Genomic DNA, 20,823 nt, shown 5'->3' with positions numbered 1-20,823 from the left:
ATAACCTGTTTACGACCTTCTAAATACATTTTTTTAACATTATTAGAGCCCTCTAGACATGAAATAACACCCTTTATTCAAAAGTTTAAACTGTGCTCCATGACAAGACAGAGATGACAGTTCTTTCTCACAATTAAAAGAATGCAAACATATCTTCCTCTTCAAAGGAGCGCCGTCAGGAGCAGAGAATGTCAGAGAGAGAGAGAGAGAAAAGCAAACAATCAAAAATCAATAGGGCTGTTTGGATTTTTAAATATGCACAGCACTGCCGGAGAAAGCAGCTGCAAGGAAGGGAGCAATGTGAAGGTAGTCTTTCAGCATTTTTTAGAGGAGTTTCCATATCCTCTAGGCCAGTGTGCGAACACCCCCTCCATCAGGAGCAGAGAATGTCAGAGAGAGTGAGAGAGACAGAGAAAAAGCAAACAATCAAAAATCAATACGTGCTGTTCAGGCTTTCAAGATTCATTGAGGAGTTTTATTTAATATGTAATATGTGCTCTGATTGGGTAGCATCTCAGCCATCCGCCAATAGCGTCCCTTGTTTGAAATCAACTGGGCAAACAAACTGAGGAAGCATGTACCATAAATTAAAAGACCCACTGCCAGCAGAAATCCGCAGAATTTTTGAAGTGAAATGTCCGTGATATATATTTAGATATGTTTACATTTAAAATCCGCGATGGAGTGAAGCCGCGAAAGTCGAAGCTCGATATAGCGAGGGATTACTGTACAATTCTTTAAGCTGACACACTTTGTTTCTAGATAAACCAAAATCCTTCAGTATATTTAGTTAGTTACCAAAATTATTTTAGAGAGGGTGAAATTTTGTCTGTTTTTCCATTATATCTGCCTTTGGTTGATGATTTTGGTTTTGGTACTTTGGCTTTGTGTGTCTTCTGTCATCTGACACTTGTATGTTTACCCAGTTTATTCATTTTTTAGTCCTTGCTTTTGCCTAGTAGCTCACCTGTCATTTTATCAAAGCCAAAACAGTGGGAAGTTTATGTTAAGAAAAAGGTCCCCATTCCTCAAGGAACTGAGAAGTGTCCACATGCACCCAGTTCACTTATCCAGGCTCAGAATGCATTACTGAAATATCCATCAGTATAGACATTTTCTTATCTCTTAACTAACAAACATACAGCATATGGGCATCATGACTAAAACACTACAAATTTACGCCACACGATCATCGATTCAATCACTGTCCCTGACTCAAATTCACGTAGTGTGAACAGCTCATCTATACTTGGAAAGTGTTCTGTAATGCATACATTATCATTGTTACATACTTTTAAACTACTTACTATAAGCACATTACTGATTATCCTTTTTTAATTTCTCTGACTTTATATCAGATTGCGTTATGTAACCTGGAAAGTGGAATTCTGTTCAGCTTACAAAAAAGTGTTTACAGCAGCATGGCAACAATCTTCAGGTCTCTTCTCTCTCCAGAATCGAGTTGTGTTCCTCACTTTGGCAAAATGAACTCAGTAACAAGAGGGGAATCATTAAATTCTGTGCTGCTCCCAATAGTGAGGGCTGCCTGCAGACGAGCTATCTGGTCCTCTTTCAGAGCAGGAATGTCATAATGTACTCGTACCCAGCTGTCACCTGGGATGAAGAAAAGGAAACAGACCATCAGATATAACTTCTGCTGCAGTGCTGCCAACTAATGAATTGTCTGTCTGTCTGTCTTTCTGTCTGTCCATCAGTCGTTTGGGTGTATTATTTGTCCTGTGAGCCTGTTTCCTTGTTTTCTTCGTGATTCTGCTGCTATAGGCATCTGAATTTCCACTTGGGATTAATAACATTTATCTAATCTATTTACTAAGTTTTATTTTTTTATTTAAATATTTACTAAGTTTGAAAAAATGCATTTAGTACTCACTTAGAGTTAACCTAAAAGAGATAATGTCGGTGCAGTAGTTGACAATGCTGCCTCACAAGTTTGAATCCCATGCTTGGTAGAAGTGTGTGTGGTTTTCTAACATGTCCTCCCTATGTATTTTCATCTCCAGAGCACTCCGGTTCTACCCCATATCCCTAAAGGTATGTGTAAAATAAATGAGGTGAACAGCAACACTAAAATTCAAATAGATTGGTCTTTCTGTAATCAATATAAATTAAAAAATGGTGATAAACTGAGAGCACTGCAAAAGCTGCCTTTATTTATTTATTCATTTATTTACTAGGGGGCTCTGTCCCCTGCTCACTTCGCTCACTAACCCCTGGGTATGGGTAACCGGATGTACAATTTTAATCGATTGTTATTTTCATAGGAACAGTTACATATGCATAATAATAATAGAACTATTTAACATTACAGCAAGTAATTAACCATAGTAAAAAATAGTAAAAAGTAATAAATTAAAAAAGAAATTTATGTTTCATGTTGCGTTAGAGGTATTCATTGAGTTAAATATTTTCATTCTGTTTGGCTTTGAAATTAACATGGAAATACTTTTTAAACTTACATTTTTACTGTAACACTTCAGTAAAAGCAAAATTTTTAATTCTCGTGGATACGCCTCTTCATTGGGAAGAAACACTACTTTTCTGTTATGCCATCACGGATTAGATGATCTACAAGTTTCTGACTTAAAAGTTTAAAGCTGAACAATATCTAGATACTTCTGTCATATCACCTACAGTATGTCCATATATTTGATCTCTTTTCGCTGTTCCAGTATTTCACAGAGTAATAATTTCTGTTTGTTTGCACTAATGCGATCTATACTATCATTTTTTGTAAACTTTTGAATTTTCGTACTTTCATAATCTTTAACCTGTTCTGCATGTGTATCGCACCAATGTTTTTGAACTTCTTTACAACATTCTACTTTGTCTTCTACTCTTTGTCTTTTATGTCTGTTCCTGTTTGGACCTGCTAGGTTTTTAATTCCACCTGGTCCAGGCTGATTATTTTTTATTTTAAAATGATCTTTATTGATCAAATAGCAATAAAGCAAAATAATACATAATAGATAACATATAAAACAAATATTTTTACAGGCTGCTTAATCAAATGAGAATCAATTCCATTTAAGACATACTATTACTTATATTAATTTGAAATGACCCCAAAACTTTTCCAATTTCTTCTAATTAACAATTCAAACCCCCTGTATCAAACAAGCACTTAAATGTCTCAAATCATAACTTTAACATAAGTATTATAATGTTACACCATTCTATCAGTTCAACTATTTTACATCATCCAAGAAACAATAAATAAATAAATAAAACTTAAACAATGTCTCATACATTCATTTTTAGTTCTCCATCATCAATTGAGCAAAGCACCCCTTTAACTCCCCACACATTTTTTTTTAAATTTTATTTCAATCATTCCATACAAATCAATCAATTTTTACAAAAAGTAGGATTGAGAACAAGTCGACCCCCACCCCTGAGAGAGAGAGCATGGCCAACAGAGTAAAACTTAAGGCTTGTAAACATACCTAAATTGATGAGTTTGATAAGCCAATAGAGATGAATGGAGAAGAAAAAGAAATACAGAAATAATTGCTTCCTCTGTGCTTTAAGAGCTTATTCTAAAATATTACTGATTAGATCCTGCCATGTTTTGAAAAAAATCTGTACAGATCCTCTAACTGAGTATTTGATTTTTTTCCAGTTTCAAATAGTAAAAAACATCGGTTTCCCACTGACTTAAAAGAGGAGAGTTTGGATTCTTCCAGTTTAGCAAAATAAGTCTGTGTGCCAAAAGTGTAGTGAATGCAATCACAGTTTGTTTGTCCTTCTCCACTTTAAACCCATCTGGAAGAACCCCAAACACAGCTGTTAATGGGTTAGGAGGGATTGTGAGACCAAGGCTGTCTGAAAGGTAATTAAAAATTTTGGTCCAGAATGATGTTAATTTGGTGCAGGCCCAAAACATGTGACCCAGTGAGGCTGGGACTTGATTGCAGCGTTCACAGGTTGGATCATGCCCTGGAAACATTTTGGAGAGTTTTAGTCGAGACAGATGTGCTCGATATATAATTTTGAGTTGAATAATTGTATGCTTTGCATATGGAGCTCGAGTGAATTCTCTGCATTGCTACTTTCCACTCCTTTTCTGATATATTAATTGAGAGATCTTTTTCCCAGTGTCCTCTTGGATCTTTGAAAGGGAGGGACTGTAAAATAATTTTATATATTGCAGAGATGGTGTCTGAGTCCTTGAAATTGAGCAATATTTTTTCCAGCATGGATGAGGGTGCAAGATGAGGAAAATCGGAAGGTTCTGTTTAACAAAGTTCCTAATTTGAAGATAGTGAAAGAAATGTGTAGCTGGAATGTTAAATTTGGAATGTAATTGTTCATAGGATGCAAAGACGTTGTCTATATAAAGATCTCTAAGCAAGTTAATCCCAAATTTTTCCAGATATTAAAACTGCATATGTTTGTGAAGGTTGAAAGAGGTGGTTCTCTTGCAGAGGTGCCACAGATAAAAGCTTCTCCATCTTAAAATGCTTTCTACATTGGTTCCATATTCTAAGTGAGTGAAGCACAATTGGGTTATTAGTATATTGCCGATAACTTGCATTTATTGGGGCACAGAGCAGGAATATAAAGAAGTACTGCAGGATTTTACTTCTATTGCGGACCAGCCTGTGTATGTTCTTCTATTTGTGTCCAGGTTTTATAGCTTGTATGTTTGCTGCCCAGTAATAAAACTGGAAGTTAGGTAGAGCCATGCCACCTTCTGCCTTTTGTCTTTGTAGGGTCGCTCTTTGGATGCGTGGATGTTTTGAGTTCCAAATAAATGAGGTTATTGTTGAATCTAATTGCTTAAAAAATGATTTATTGATGTATATTGGAATGTTTTGAAATAAAAAAAGGAGCTTAGGAAGAATATTCATCTTAACAGTGTTAATTCTTCCAGCTAGAGTGAGATGAAGGGTTGACCATCTATGCAAGTCTTGCTTAATTTTTTCCATGCAGACGGCAAATTTTGTTGATAAAGAGCTTTATGTTTACTTGTGATGTTTACCCAGGTATTTAAACTGTTCTGCAATGATAAAAGGTAGGGTGTCTAATCTAATATTATATGCTTGAGAATTCACTGGAAAGAGTACACTTTTATTCAGATTAATTCTGAGACCAGAGATCTTTTGAAATTCTGTGAGTGCTGTTAAGACTGCAGGCACAGAATTTTGTGGGTCTGATATATACAGTACCATATCATCTGCATATAGAGAAATTTTCTGTTCCAGTCCTTCTCTGATAATCCCCTTTATCTGATCAGTATTTCGACAGTGTATTGCCAGTGGTTCAATGGCGATTGCAAACAGCAGCGGTGACAATGGGCATCCTTGTCTGGTACCACGTTCTAGTTTAAAGTAGTCTGAACAAATGTTGTTGATACAAACTGAAGCTTCTGGATTGGTATACAGTAGTTTGATCCATGCACAAATGTTGGGCTAAACCCAAATTTCTCCAATGTAGTAAAAGGTATTTCCATTCAATCATGTCAAATGCTTTTTCTGCATCCAATGATAATAATATTTCTGGGGTGTTTGATTTAGTTGGTGAGTATATTACATTAAACAGGCGTGAAGATTTGAAGATAAGTGTCACCCTTGATAAATCCAGTTTGATCTTGTGATATTACGAGGGAGCACTTTCTCCATCCTTCTAGCTATGATTTTGAGAGTATTTTAACGTCATTATTCAAAAGTGAAATTGGTCTGTATGATGCACATTGTAATAAGTCCTTATTTTGTTTTGGAAAAACGGTGATTAATGCTTGGCGAAAGTTTGAGGAAGAGTTTGATTGTCTCTGGCTTCTGTAAATGTTGCTAATAGGAGGGGAGCTAGCTGAGCGGAGAATTTCTTATAAAATTCTGCAGGGTAGCCATCAGGGCCTGCTGCTTTCCGCCTTGAAGTGACTTTATAGCATCTAGTAATTCTGATAACGCCAGAGGTTTATCGAGTTCCTCCACACTAAAAGTGTCTATTTGTGGTATCTGTAATGTATCCAGAAATGCATTAGATTGTGTGTTGTCTTCTTTAAACTCAGTAGAATATAAGGATTTATAGTAGTCTCTAAATGTGTGCATTATATTTTTGTGGTCGATGATTTTGTCTCCGTTCATGTTGGTGATTACTGGGATTGCATTGCGGACTTCTTGCTTGTGAATTTGTTGAGCTAAAAGCTTATTAGCTTTCTCTCCATGTTCATAGTAATGATGTCTGGATTTATAAATTAGTTGTTCAGTTTCTTTAGTTGTCAAGAGGTTTAGTTCTGAATGTAGAGCCTGCCTTTTCCTATGTAGAGCCACGCTTGGAAGCCTGGCATGTTCTTCATCTATTCTAGTAATTTCGCTTTTTATCTCTGCTACTTTCTTGGTTTCTAATTTATTTCTGTGGGAAAGATATGAGATAATCTGTCCTCTTAAGAAGGCCTTAAGAGTTTCCCAGAGTATTCCTGCAGAAATCTCTGAGGATGTATTTGTCTCTAGGAAGAAACTGATTTGTTTGGATATAAATTCTGTACAATTCTCGTCTGCTAATAGAAGCGGGTTGAGACGCCATCTGCGAGGTGAGTGTGTGGGGCATAGTAACTTTAGCTCCAAGATCAGAGGTGCATGGTCAGAAATAACAATAGCATCATATTTGCAAGATTTAATTAGGCAAGAAATTATCTATAAAGTAATAATCAATTCTTGAGTAGCAATAATGTACTGGTGAGTAGAAAGAATATGTTCTTGAGTTTGGGTTTAAAAAGCCTCCAGGGGTCTGATAAGTTGTGATCAGTTATAAACTTTGTAATTATCTTTGCAGTGTTAGATGTTCCCCTCCTTGAACCGTCACCTTATCGTGGTGGAGGTGTTTGCGTGTCCCAATGATCCTAGGAGCTATGTTGTCCGGGGCTTTATGCCCCTGGTAGGGCCACCCAAGGCAAACTGGTCCTAGGTGAGGGATGAGACAAAGAACGGTTCAACAAACCTCCGATGAAGAATAAAAACCTTGGACGACATTTTCCCTTGCCCGGACGCGGGTCACCGGGGCGCCCCTCTGGAGCCAGGCCTGGAGGTGGGGCTCGATGGCGAGCGCCTGGTGGCCGGGCCTGCACCCATGGGGCTCGGCCGGGCACAGCCCGAAGAGCTAACGTGGGTACTCCTCCCCATGGGCTCACCACCTATGGGAGAAGCCAAGGAGGTTGGGTGCAGTGCGAGTTTGGTGGTGGCCGAAGGCGGGGATCTTGGCGGTCTGATCCTCGGCTACAGAAACTGGCTCTTGGGACGTGGAATGTCACCTCTCTGAAGGGGAAGGAGCCTGAGCTAGTGCGCGAGGTCGAGAGGTTCCGGCTAGATATAGTCGGATTCACCTCGACACACAGCTTGGACTCTGGAACCAATCTCCTTGAGAGGGGCTAGACTCTCTACCACTCTGAAGTTGCCCCCGGTGAGAGGCGCCGAGCCGGTGTGGGCATACTTATTGCCCCCCGACTCGGAGCCTGTGCATTGGGGTTTACCCGATGGACGAGGGTGGCCTCCCTCGCCTTCGGTGGGGGAAGCGGTCCTGACTGTTGTTTGTGCGTATGCGCCAAACAGCAGTTTGGAGTATCCACCCTTTTTGGAGTTTCTGGAGGGGGTGCTAGAGGGCACTCCTTCTGGGGATTCCGTCGTTTTGCTGGGAGACTTCAATGCTCACGTGGGCAATGACAGTGAGACCTGGAAGGGCATGATTGGGAGGAATGGCCCCCCCGATCTGAACACGAGCAGTGTTTTGTTATTGGACTTCTGTGCTCGTCACGGATTGTCCATAACGAACACCACGTTCAAGCATAAGGGTGTTCATATGTGCACTTGGCACCAGGACACCCTAGGCCTCAGGTCAGTGAGTCGTGTCGTCGGACTTGCGGCCATATGTCTTGGACATTCGGGTGAAGAGAGGGGCAGAGCTGTCAACTGATCACCACCTGGTGGTGAGTTGGCTTCGATGGTGGGGGAAGATGCCGGTCAGACCTGGTGGGCCCAAACGTGTTGTGAGGGTCTGCTGGGAACGGCTGGCAGAGTCCCCTGTCAGAAGTAGCTTCAACTCCCACCTCCGCAGAACTTCAACCACGTCCCGAGGGAGGTGGGGGACATTGAGTCCGAATGGGCCATGTTCCGTGCCTCTATTGTTGAGGCGGCTGACTGGACAACAGTTAGATAAGTTACCCATGACCATCACATACAGTATCTCCCTTCAGGATCCAATACTACATCTGATGCTACAAATGAGACTGTTCTATGTATGAGAATTCCCACCCCTCCTAGTTTTCTTTGTAAAGCTAGAATGGAACATTTGGCCAGTCCAGTCCTTTTGCAGCCGGTACTGATCCTTGCTTAGTAAGTGGGTCTCCTGTAAAAATACTATTTTAGCATTTAAACTTGTTAGGTGAGATAGTACTTTCTTTCTCTTTAATTCGTGATTCAGGCCTTTAACATTCCAGCTCACAAAGTTAACTGTCCCATCATGGAGATACCGATTCTGAATTTTTGATGTCATTTTATAGTCTTAACTGGACGTGAGACAGCTTTAACCTTAATTTCCTATTTCCCCAAGAGTTATTGCCATGCAGCCTATTGTTACATTGGTAGTTATAATTATAAAGATTAAAAGGATTAGATATAGCCTCCTCTCTTTCTCTCCCCCCCTTAACCCCCCACCCTCCCATTTTGCCTCCCCACATGAAGCTGGACCCCATTTCACGCAGTCTCGGTCCTCTGACATACCCAGAGACAGAGCACATCTAAAGCAAAACAAGCCCCCACGCAGTGGCATTTTAGGATTAAAAAAATAGAGATATCTATCACCAATATAGTCTAAATACTATATGCCTAAAATATAATAATTAACAAACTATGAACTTAAAATATATATAATCTTCAGCAATCTTAATGTATTAAGATAATAAACCCGGGGAATGGTTAGAAAGTGGTCCAGAATAAGCATAGTAAGTCTTAATGCAATAATAACAATAACAATAAACCAAGGGTATGATGTTAAACAGTCTAAACAGTCTCCTTTAGGGTAGAGAAAAAATAAATAAATAAGATTAAAAAATAAAAATAAAAAATTAAGCACAAACGTCTAACTGTAATTAAAATATAAACAGATAGCGTCCGAGTAATAATGAGTAATAAAGAGGATATATAATTATAAAAACCCGTATCTTAACAAATAGATCAAGTAGTAAGTTATTTATCCTTGCCATGTCATGACAGGCTATGGCTCACTATTGTGTTTCAGAATAGTGTTGGGATCAGCTTTCTTAATTCCTTTTCTGCTTCTTCCTTGCTGGCGAAGACATAGAAGTCCACTTTCAGTTTGGCAGGAACTCCCCACACATTTTTAAATAAATCTAATGTATGCATCAATTTATAATAAGTGTATTCCATTATTATTCTGGAGCGTACATTTATCTTGAAAATAAAAAGAGCATCAGTTGGCCTTGCCCCACATTGTTTATTATTTACTCTTTAAAATCGCTAATTTTACCTCACCCGATAAATAGTTTAATAACTGAACTGTTTGCTAATTTTCCTTGTTAGATTTTGTACCATTACTTTCCTTACTTTCTGAATTTGCACTTAGACCATTATTGTTCTTTTTTGAATTATTTTTCCTCCAACGCTTTTTGGCCCCTTTTTGACGCGCTGCCTTTTCTTCCTCGCTTAGTTGTTGACGTGTCATCTAGAACGTATAGAATTATTGTTCAGAAATGGACTATTACGAATGAAATTAGTAGATTGTATGTATAACAATACTGTCCATAAAAGCTTCTTTAAAGGAAGAAATGGAGAACTTTTCATAAATGACTTAAACTGAGGAAAACGTAAAAATTGATCAGTGCTGAGAGAGCAGGAAGTGTGTCTGACAAAAGCATTCATACGATTGACAGGTGATTGGACTGTGTGCGTGGTTGAATATGGTTGAGAGGAGTGTGGGACTTGGAAAAAATCTCCTAGCAAAACTCTCATCTCGTGGGACTTGAAATTATATCTTTGAAAAAGTTTCGTCCCAGGATTTCCTCTCAAAAATATCTGACACCAGTTTTAAATAAAATTAAAGACATGTCACATTGCACAACTTTTAGTGTGACTTTCAGTTGTAGACTTCCTGTATATAATCTTAGCAATCTGAGGCAGTCCAGTGAACTCTAGTCATCTATTCTGTCACACCCAGCAACTCAGTCCAAAAACTCCTTGAATCAACCAACAAAATCTGACTTTGTCTCAAGTCATAGGGGTGGACTTTGTGAGCTGATAACCAATAAGCACTTACCTGAGAGTATAATGCATAAAAAGCAGTGACAAGGAATAAAGAAAACATGTGTTTTGAACCTAACAAACAGAGGAGAGGCTTGTGTGTCTAATATCTCACATTTTATATGAAGAAAAGCAGAAAATTAGAATTGTCATGCCTGTAAATCCTTTGCCTGGGAACTGGCTCTGTTAGGCAGTGTGTTAGAAAAGGATGCATGCTCACAATACTTTGAAAATGTGAAACTGTGCTGGAAAGTTGTGACAGAACAGTCTAATTTGACATAGAGTAATGTTACTTTATTTGTATCCCCTCCAAAACTTCCAATACAACTTGGAGTCCTGCCACGTGCAAAAGTTTGCTGACGACACTGCTATCGTAGACTGCATCAGGAGTGGGCAGGAGGAGGAGTATGGAAACCTAATCAAAGACTCTGTTAAATGGTGCGACTCAAACCACTTACACCTTAACACCAGCAAGACCAAGGAGCTGGTGGTGGATTTTAGGAGGCCCAGGCCCCTCATGGACCCCGTAATCATCAGAGGTGACTGTGTGCAGAGGGTGCAGACCTATAAATACCTGGGAGTGCAGCTGGATGACAAATTGGACTGAACTGCCAATACTGATGCTCTGTGTAAGAACGGTCAGAGCAGACTATACTTCCCCTATTAAACTTGGTCTGCAACTGTACAGTGACAATCGATTCAAGAATTTTTGATGGGGGTTCCCAACATTCAAAACATTGCTGGTATTCTAAATGCAAATTAAAAAAGAGGTGTCAGTACTGCTTACCAGTGAGTATCAGCCCACTCCAAGCCTTCAGTGTTGCTGGGCTAAAACATAACTTATGTGACCCATTAAAGATACAAAAACAATATCCCCACAAAAGCTCTTGTGGAACACAAACAGGAAAATTAATTCTTTGAGTAAAGTTGTTACAGTCTCTAATAGCTGATTTGGATTGCATTTTTAAGGCCTACCACTTACCTTTCTTCACACACTGACCAACACAAACTAAGAGTTCGGCACCAACACTGTGGTTGATCACTTCGCCAACTTTTGTACGTCCGGCTCCCAGCTCACACAGCACCTCTGCCAAGGTCAGGCCACTAATCTCCAGTATTGTCCCTTAGAACAACAAGGGTTTATTAAACGCTATCCACATAAATAATGGTAATGATTTTGCAAGAAACATGTTAAAAAATTAATTGTAAACAATTTTAGATCAGTAATGTATGGTATAACATTAAACTATAATCTATGAGGTGAGACACAAAACTAGCCAGATTGGTAAAAAAAATACTGATGAATTTCAGCATTCTAAACATTGTCAACTTCTATGTACTCCCCCTTCCGATCTCTACACTGCTCCATATGTATTGTATCTTCCATTGATTGAAACAGTGCTGGAAGTCTTCTTGCTTGAGGCCCTTCAACAGGCTTGCTGTTTCGGTCTTCACTTCATCCACTGAAGAAAAACCTGTTCCCTTCCGGTTACTCTGAATTTCAGGAACAAGTAAAAAATCACATGGAGCTAAATCCAGCGAATAGGGAGGATGATCGAGGACAGGAATGTTATTGTCAGTCAAAAACTGCTTTACGGAAAAAGCGTTGTGCGCAGGAGCGTTGTCTTGGTGAAGCACCCACCCAGCCCATCTTCCACATTTTCTTGTCCTTCCTTGAAAGGTTTGTGCCACTCAAAAACTTGTGTGCGAGACAAACTCTAATCACCATACACCGTTTTTATCATATCATAAGTTTCTGTGGCTTTTTTGTTCAATTTCGTGAGAAATTTGATGTTGATTCGCTGTTCCATTTTTTCCACCCGACATTATAGCGGCAACTCATGTAGCGATTGTTGTGCAAATACTGACTGGGCTATTCACAGGATATACCTAGCCAGTTAGTGGTTTGAGTGGGCGTGTAGGAGGGGATATAGTTCTATGATTCACGTTTGGCTGACCTCCAGATGGTTTTCCAGGAAAGCCCCAAGCCCGGTTATTTACGTGTCTTATCTTGTAACCTAATAATCGATTAGGTTCAGGTGAATGATCCTTAAAAAGACCAAACAAATCTTGATTAAGTAATTCAGCAGCCATCTGCGAGTGGGAGATGGTAGAAAAAGTGCTTTACTTCCAGACAGCAGTAAGGACTAAAGAACTGAATGGAGCAAGGTTTTCTACAAAACGTGTAACAAACTGAAATTTTAATTTACATCTTGGGACATTCTACGTCAGTTTTAGTTTGTCCAGATTTTTCACACTGCAGTTTCCATTCATGTCCTTGTTTTTTTTTATTTTTTATTTTTAACAAAAGTTCAGGGGTTCTCTAGCGGTGCACTGTTCACTGCTCACGTAATTACAAATGTCAATCCCCCGCTCTTATATGGAGTAAAACTCCAAGGGGGAACCTCTATCGTATGAAGAAAAACTCCAAAGGGGATTTACAGTTGTTCATTATTTTTGTGTCCTCTTTTATAGCTTAAGAAATATGGTAACATTATCCATATAGCATTAAGATGGCAGCATTTAATATACTGAATATGTTCAAATATTGGTATTTTAGAGATTAATATATTTAAATTCCTTGAGCAACTGTACCTAAAAAAATACTCAAAAATACTCAAAAAACAAAACTAAACTAAAAAAAATACTCAAAATTAGTATAAAATGTTTCTTTAACTAATTCAAATTAGAGACTTTGATAATGGAACCTACCCAACCTTCCTAAATTTGTTTACCTGTACTCTGTACAAACTAAAAGTCAGAACAAAGAGACATCAAGGCCAAACCATGAAGCAGGAATCAAAGTCAAAAGTGAGAGCAAGGTCTGATAACCACAGAAACAAATTTTAAAATTTACTAACTACAAAGTTCTATCCCTAAACTTGGATAACCCAGAACCACTCGGGTCAACCTTTCTGCCATTGCTAATGATGACATCATGAGCAAACACACATTGCGAAGTTCTGTGGAACTGGAAGTAACTAATACATGGCAGCACTCAGCCAAAATCAAAATGGCATCACGAAAAGACATGTACAATTTTTCAACATATTAAATACATCTAAGGTGTGAGATTTGAAATCCTAGAGTATCAGAACCGTCAGAGAGACATACATTGGTCAGAATCGACCCAGGAACAAACACAAATATTTAAAATCTCTAAACATAACATGTTGGATTTTTTTTTTAATTTTCACCTTCTTCCTTCTCGGAACTTTATTATTCACTCAGTCAGTCATTGTCCAACCCACTATATCCTAACACAGGGTCACTGGGGTCTGCTGGAGCCAATCCCAGCCAACAAAGGGCGAGAGGCAGGAACAGACCTGGACAGGGCGCGCGCGCACATACACACACGCACATGCACACACACACACACACGCACATGCACACACACACACACACACACACTAAGCACACACTAGGGACGGGACAATTTAGAATCACCAATGCACCTAACCTGCATGTCTTTGGACTGTGGGAGGAAACCCACACAGACACGGGGTGAACATGCAAAGTCCATGCAGGGAGGACCTGGGAAGTGAACCCAGGGTCTCCTAACTGCAGGGCAGCAGCGCTACGCACTGCACCACCGTGCCACCCCAGCTTTATTATTGCCTTTTGATTTTTGTAAAGTAGTGTTTTGTTTAATTTAATAAATTAACTACATTTTTCCATAATGACCAGGGTTTTTATACCAAATCATTCAAAGGACTATTCTGCAGACAAGTCATTTTTACTTTATAACTATATTATTTGATCGACCTGAGCCTTCTCATTTCCCTCAAGCATTCTGTGACTTTATAGAATTATTGAGTGTGACAACAATGTCTCTCTCATGTGGGCAGTGTTATTTCATGGAATGAGGGAGCAATCTTATTTTTTGTGTACTCTAGTAAGACAATGTTTGCTAAATAATTTAGCTACTTAATCCCACTATTAACAGAGACAATGTTTGCTAAATAATTTAGCTACTTAATCCCACTATTAACACCAATGTCCCCTGTGTGCATCCTCACTGTTAGTACTTCACACTTTCAAACTCACAGCCAGATAAATAATCATGATGAGTTTAAAGAATACTCCACTACAACAGGGGATTCTTGCTACAAATTAACAATAAAAATAGAGGAAACATTCAATAAAAAATTCTCCCTCCTCGTATCTAAGCTTGTCTCCCTTTTATTTGTATAAAACCTAGAATATTTAGAGTAAGATTATCGTAAGTGCCCTTACTGCTATACACTGCAGGTATATTTTGAACATTGACACTTCTCTCAGTTATATTCATTGCACAGAAACTAAAAAATATAAAATATATTTGTTAAACACAGAGATATATAGAATACCTTACCTTCCTTTTCTGTCTTAAGTTCAGCAAGATGCTGGGCTCGCCTAAAAACTGTAAAGTAATCTGGTTCTCCTTTACAAAGGAAATGGGCAGTGTTTTGTTCGACTCCCTGGGCTTCTAACATGGCCTGGAATTTGTCAAGAGCCTGCCCATTTTTCAGAGTATTGACAATTAACTCCTTCCCACAATTTATTGTGTTTGCCATTCCACAGAGCCAAAGCAGGTAACCACCTAAGGAATTGTAGTACATTAAAAGATGGTAAACAAGTGAAACCCTTTGTGCAAATCACATTTATTTTATATTACTTTATCACTCAAAGGGAGAACATTGAGATTCACATAATACTTTCCTGCACTATAGTCATTTTATTAAGGTTTTCGAAGAAAATCACTTATGATGCCTGCTTAACAAAAAAAAACAAGATTTTATATGACTTTGGAGCTTTTATTAAAGTCACTTTGTCTTTCCTGCTTGTAAAGAGCACCCATGGCATCTTTTCTGAATGACCAACAATCCAGCCAACAAGGCCTCTATAGTTCGCAGCTATAAAATCAGACATGGGTAAAGGGAGAACACTTTTTGCCATGAGTTTGGCAATATCTAAGGGGTCTCGCCAATTATATCAAACATCTGCTACTCTTTAATGTTGTCCAAAGGTGAGATGTGTTGTTCATGCACTTACCAAGACACTCAACAAGCTCCCTCAGGTCTGCAGAGCCTCTACCTTTTAAGCATTCAATTGCTTCTATTACTTCCAAGGAGTTGCCAATGGAATGCCCAATAGGATTATTCATCTTGCTAAGGATGGCTCCAGTGCGTATGCCCAATTTACTGCCAACAGTCACCTAGAAAATATAGCATGTATCTTTTTAAGAGAGCAAGCTGACAGAGATGTAGCAGTGGAGAAAATGAAGTGTATCCCTGATTACCCATATGTAAATATAACAGCCAGAAAAATCACATGCAGATACACTAAAGTCAAGACAATCATCTGTACAGCCAAGTCTTGTCTTCAGTCAGAAACTGATGGTTGGGTGAGCAAGAACATATCAGAATAAGCTTCACCATAATGATTATTACACTAACAATAATAATAATAATGAGAAGAAGAAGAAGAAGAAATAATAAAGTAGAATATTGCACTGTTGCAACTTCACAACATCACAAATAATACTGTAACGACCACCAAGGTGGAAAGACTGATACATACACCGAATGAGAGTTAAGCCTGATAATGGGCACGTTTATTTAATAATGAATGATTCACTTGCAGTAGAATCACATTTCTGATGTTATGCCCATAGCAAGTGCCTTGTAAAGTCACATTTATACTGAAACTAGCCACGGTGTTCCAGTGTTCGCAGTCATTTTCCACTGTTGTTTGCCTCAGAAATCTCTACCTCCCTTCTTGAACATTCCCAGGCTTACTGTATAAACTGTAGCACAATAGTTCTAGGGGTTCATGGAATGCAGAGCACCGCAAACCTACGACATTTCACTGTCAATGGTTTATCCTGCTCAGCTTTATTTTCAGGGTAATATGATCGCTGCTACATTACAGTTTGCATTCACCACTGGGTAGCAATGATACTTATATGTATCCTGATTTGCATGAATGCAGCTTGCTTTAATATTACTTCATGTGCAGTGGTGGGGAGATGTACTGTAAGTGCTATACTGGATGGTCTGGTACTCCGAACAGGATGGAGACAGGTTCCTTGTCGGGACAAGAGGCCTGCTTGTAAGGATAGAAGTTGACTACTCCCGGGAACTACACATGTCTTCCCTTAGTACACAAGATGGCAGCATCCCACTGGTTGTACGTCCATATAGATACCTACAGAACAGGCTGGGAATTGCAGTCCCATGGAACAGTCCTGTCAGGGACCTTGGATGAAACAAGGGGGACCTCCAGGGGATTGTTATACCCTCTTTACAGGGCTTCTGCCTGACCCCAGTGCAATGCTGTGGTATAGGAAGTACTTTCAAGTCCAATATAAAAGAAGCCAGGTTTCCTGCATGAGTAGTCAGAGTCAGGAAGAGAGTGGATGAGACTATATGGGAGGTGTGGAAGGAGACAAGAGAACATATTGCCTTATACTGTTGTGGAAAAGGATTTGGAGGTTTGAGAAGGTTTGATCAAATAAAACATCTTCTTTTTCAACCTAGGATGGTATTGTGTCTCGTGTTTCAGGGGATAAGTGGTGCACCCTGCTGGTCACAGTATGAATCTGTGTATTACCTCACACGTTGTAAAAGCATTTAAAGTTCAGTGCAAAATTTGATAAATGTATTTACTGAGGTGCATTAACAACATTAGCTCACAGACCCTCTTATTAAAAGCTATTTAGCATTAAAATGTTCATAAACAGAAAGGGGTCTTTTGATTTTCTGTGATACACCTCATTCCTTGTGGATCACTCACTAATAATCAGCTTTTTTGAACTAGCCTTTAACTAGATTTCTTTGATCTTATGGTTGTTGGGTTAGATTGAACAATCCGGAAAACTAGTTTGTTTGCACCATGTTTGGAAACTGGACAAACATTAGTAAATTGACCTTTCTTTGAGGACAATTGGGTAATCAGATGTCACACTTTCTTCTCTCTTTCAAGCATTTCTTGTTATTCTCTCCTTTTCTGACACCCAGAAGTTGGCTTCGATATGTCACTTTAAGCAAAACAAACATTCCTCTAACGTTGATTAGCAAGTGTGTCGAATCCCGACTGTCACTCTAGAATTCAAGTTCGTGTGGGCTGGGCTGACCTATTCTGAGTAAAAGAGAAGGGGAACATATAATGTAAATTGTGTGTGGATTGCTACTTTTGGCAAAAACACAAAACATTAAGTTTCGAAATTCCAAGCAAATTACAGTATTCTCTTAAAAGAATTTTCAATAACTTGCCAACAAATACAAATAAAATTGTGTTCCAGTATTTTTGAGGCCACCTGTCAGTCACTGGCCCTTAGAACTCTCTTAACTGACTGACTGCTGTCATTATGTTAAAAAATTGTGTTGTTGATTGTAGAAGAAAATCTCAGAGGAAGACAGGAGTAGCTCAATCAATCAGCTTTTATTCAGTCACAGATGAGTACATAGGATTCATGCTTTGCAAAGCAGAAGAGCAAAGTTCCCCTTTGTTGATCATCTTTTAATATCTTTCCTCCCTCACCCTTCCCCTTACTTATCAACAAGCATAATATAATTTATCTAAGCATTTCATCTTAAATTGCGCAATTCAGTCATCTGTTTCTGTTTTGTGTACATGGCAGATTTGGGCCATAAAGAAGGAAAAGTCATCTTTCCTTTGTCTAATGGACGCATTCCTGAAAAGGAAGTTGTCCTTGGTCAGCTTACTGCACCCTGCCTTATGACAAACATATGTATGAATAACCTGCCATTATAGCAAAACTGCTTTGTCAGTTTTTTAACCCTTAGTAACTTGCAAGCAGTTAATTGTTTCTTTCATATGATTTATTGGTATAGGCCTCAGCACATCAGCTTCCATACAAGTTATATTGTTACTAGACATTAAGCCCGTTACAATAACGGGCAATAGAACAGTATTGCATAAACATTAGTAGAAACAGTCTATATTAAATGGCAAGGACCTTGACCTCATTCTGTTTGTTGTCTTAATTTTTTTGTTAAAAATATTTTTGCTAGAAGCCTAAAGTAAAAGTAAAATAATATTAAAAATAGAAACGTATATGACAATACAGTAAGTATAATTAATATTGCCTTAGTGTAAAACTTTGTAACAATCTGTAATACACAATATCTGAAGGAGATATTTAGGAAAAACGTTCTATTTTTTTACCTCATGAAATGTTTCTATAAAATTTCATTATAGACAACATTTCTTGTACTTATTCTGTCTGAGTTTGGCAACAGTTTGCCTTGTTCAGGACCATCTACAACCTTGACAACAACATCTGGAAAACTTCTAACTCTTGATAATGCAACATAAAACTGACCGTGGCTGAATACTGGTTCTGGAAAGTAAATGCCAACTTTTTGTAAGGTTTGCTCTTCTGAGTCTTTCTCTTTTAGCGTTTTTTTGACGGTCATTTTCTTTTTCTTCAATCGATCTATTTGCTTGTATTTTTCTTTGTCTTTCAGCCTTTCTTTTGTTGATTTTTACTTGTTGAGCTGACCGTTCTTCCAGGAGATGTTGCTTATATAGGATTTGATTGTTTGTGTCTTTTGTCCTACTTGACTTTTTTGAGTGGCATGTTATTACAGACAAATCTACTAACATTTTCTCTTACAGTAATACTGGCTTGTATGTGGCTGTAATATGCGTCACTGTATTGTGTGCCTTTCATTTTCTCTTGCAGTAATACTGATTTGTATTTCCGTAAAATGCCTGTATTTTCTCTAACAGTAATACTGGCTTTGATGTCCGTAATATGACTTTAATTTTCTGTCACAACAGTGGGCAATCAGCAGAATGTCCCCAGCAACTGATGTAATGTGTGGCGTGCAGCTGATAATCGTGCCTGTGGCGTTTGCCCAGCAAGTACTGTGCAGTTCCCCAGCAAGTATTTTAATCTGTGGTGGCGTGGAGCTGATTATTGTATGTATGGTGTCTCCCCAGCAACGGATTTTATGTACGCGGTCGCGACTACCCAATCAGCACTCTCCCCAGCAATGATGTCCTTCATTTACTTATTATGTGCGGCCGCGGCAAGGCCATTCACTGTGTGCCCAGCTTCCAGTGTGTGTGCGCGTCTACGGTGCCGTGCACATGGGCCCCGTGCCTGCGCACTTCACCAGAAGACACACACACACGGACACCTGGACGCACACTGGGGTTTTATTAAAGAGGATGATGTTTATTAATACAGACTGCAAAAATATAAGAAATACAGAACCAAAAGGGTGATGTTTATAGAGTCATTATCGTACACATAGACATTCAGATTTGCCTGTGTGCCTTATAATGGACTGCCACTCCATCTGGGGTCCATTCCTACCTTGCATTCAGTGCTGGTGAGATTGGCTATGCACTGTTGCAAACCTGCATTTACATATGAATAGGAGCAAAGGGTTTAATCCCAGTAATATGTTTTAGTTAATCTGTTGTCTCCTTCAAAACTAAAGTACAGACTGTGAAATGACTAAATTTGTGTCAAATAATTTTGTAACACTTTGAAAATAATCATTATATTCATTTATTTTGCATTGAACATCTTGTAAGGCCCCAGACTGGCTTTCACTACTGACACTAACCTCATGTTTTCATGTCTATCATTACTTTTAATAGGTAATCTGTTCTTTTACACATTTTACCAGGAAAGACTTCTACTGCCCACTCATTGAATTTGATTAATTAGGTTTGAGAAAATTATTTTATGTGCAATTCTAGATTCTTTCTGGTGATTTTATGTTTATATTACACTTTACCAGAACAATGTGAGTGCAGGTGGATATCATTGTGGCTGATGGCTAATCTCTGCCCAAACCTCAATAGAGTGATGGCTTCATCTTCCCACAGCCCTACAGTGAGATATAACAAGTTTAAAATTGAATAGAAGGATGCATGCACAGAGTCTACTTACCAGAGACTGTGCCAACTCTCTGGCACTGCTAATATCCTTGTAGAACGCTGCCTTCCCATACTTCACATCCATGACCAGAGCTGAAAGTGACTCTGCTGCCTTTTTTGAAATAATTGATCCTACAAAATTATGATAGTAAGTTATCCAAGGACATTCCAAACTATGGATGCTTTAATAAAATTGTCTGCATTGATTTTGACTGTATATAATAGATATTCTTCCAAAATGCTTTTTGGACTGTCTGTCAGGCAGACCGCAGTTTGTGAGACTGTGGATGTGAGCAACACACAGTACCACAAGCAGCAGTCCTGTCTAGTTTTCACTTTACTCTGTCTTGGAAAACAGATGAACTGTATAAGAAAGGGGAGAGCAGACTCTTCTTCATTAGGAAACCGAGTTCATTTAATGAGGGAAGTGACATCCTTCACATTGTCTATAACTCTATGATGGCCAGTGTGATTTTCTACATTGTGGTGTGCTGGGCTGGTAACATCACTTCACGAGAGGCCCACTGAATCAACAAGCTAATTAAAAGGGCACGCTCAGTTACAGGATGCACAGGGGAGGAACCCCTGGAGGTCACAGCAAAAGGAGAGACTGAAAACAGAAGTGCCATTATGAACAATGCTACACATT

General features: G+C 38.8%; 1 protein-coding gene across 1 annotated transcript in view; it reads right to left on the bottom strand.

Annotated features, from left to right (window-relative positions):
- Nucleotides 1-532: 532 nt before the first annotated feature.
- The window catches only part of LOC120534171 (thymidine phosphorylase), a 57,404-nt gene continuing 37,113 nt past the window's right edge, over nucleotides 533-20,823 (bottom strand). Inside the window, exons 6-10 of the mRNA XM_039761526.1 lie at nucleotides 20,188-20,306; nucleotides 15,306-15,468; nucleotides 14,626-14,853; nucleotides 11,254-11,394; nucleotides 533-1,614 (exon numbers count right to left, since the gene is read on the bottom strand). Coding sequence (XP_039617460.1) covers nucleotides 1,472-1,614; nucleotides 11,254-11,394; nucleotides 14,626-14,853; nucleotides 15,306-15,468; nucleotides 20,188-20,306 — 794 coding nt within the window. The 3' untranslated portion in view covers nucleotides 533-1,471. The remainder of the gene's footprint in view (nucleotides 1,615-11,253; nucleotides 11,395-14,625; nucleotides 14,854-15,305; nucleotides 15,469-20,187; nucleotides 20,307-20,823) is intronic.

The sequence above is a fragment of the Polypterus senegalus genome, chromosome 8 (assembly GCF_016835505.1).
Source record: "Polypterus senegalus isolate Bchr_013 chromosome 8, ASM1683550v1, whole genome shotgun sequence".
NCBI classification, from domain to species: Eukaryota; Metazoa; Chordata; class Cladistia; order Polypteriformes; family Polypteridae; genus Polypterus; species Polypterus senegalus.
This window is presented reverse-complemented; position numbering and strand designations above follow the sequence as displayed.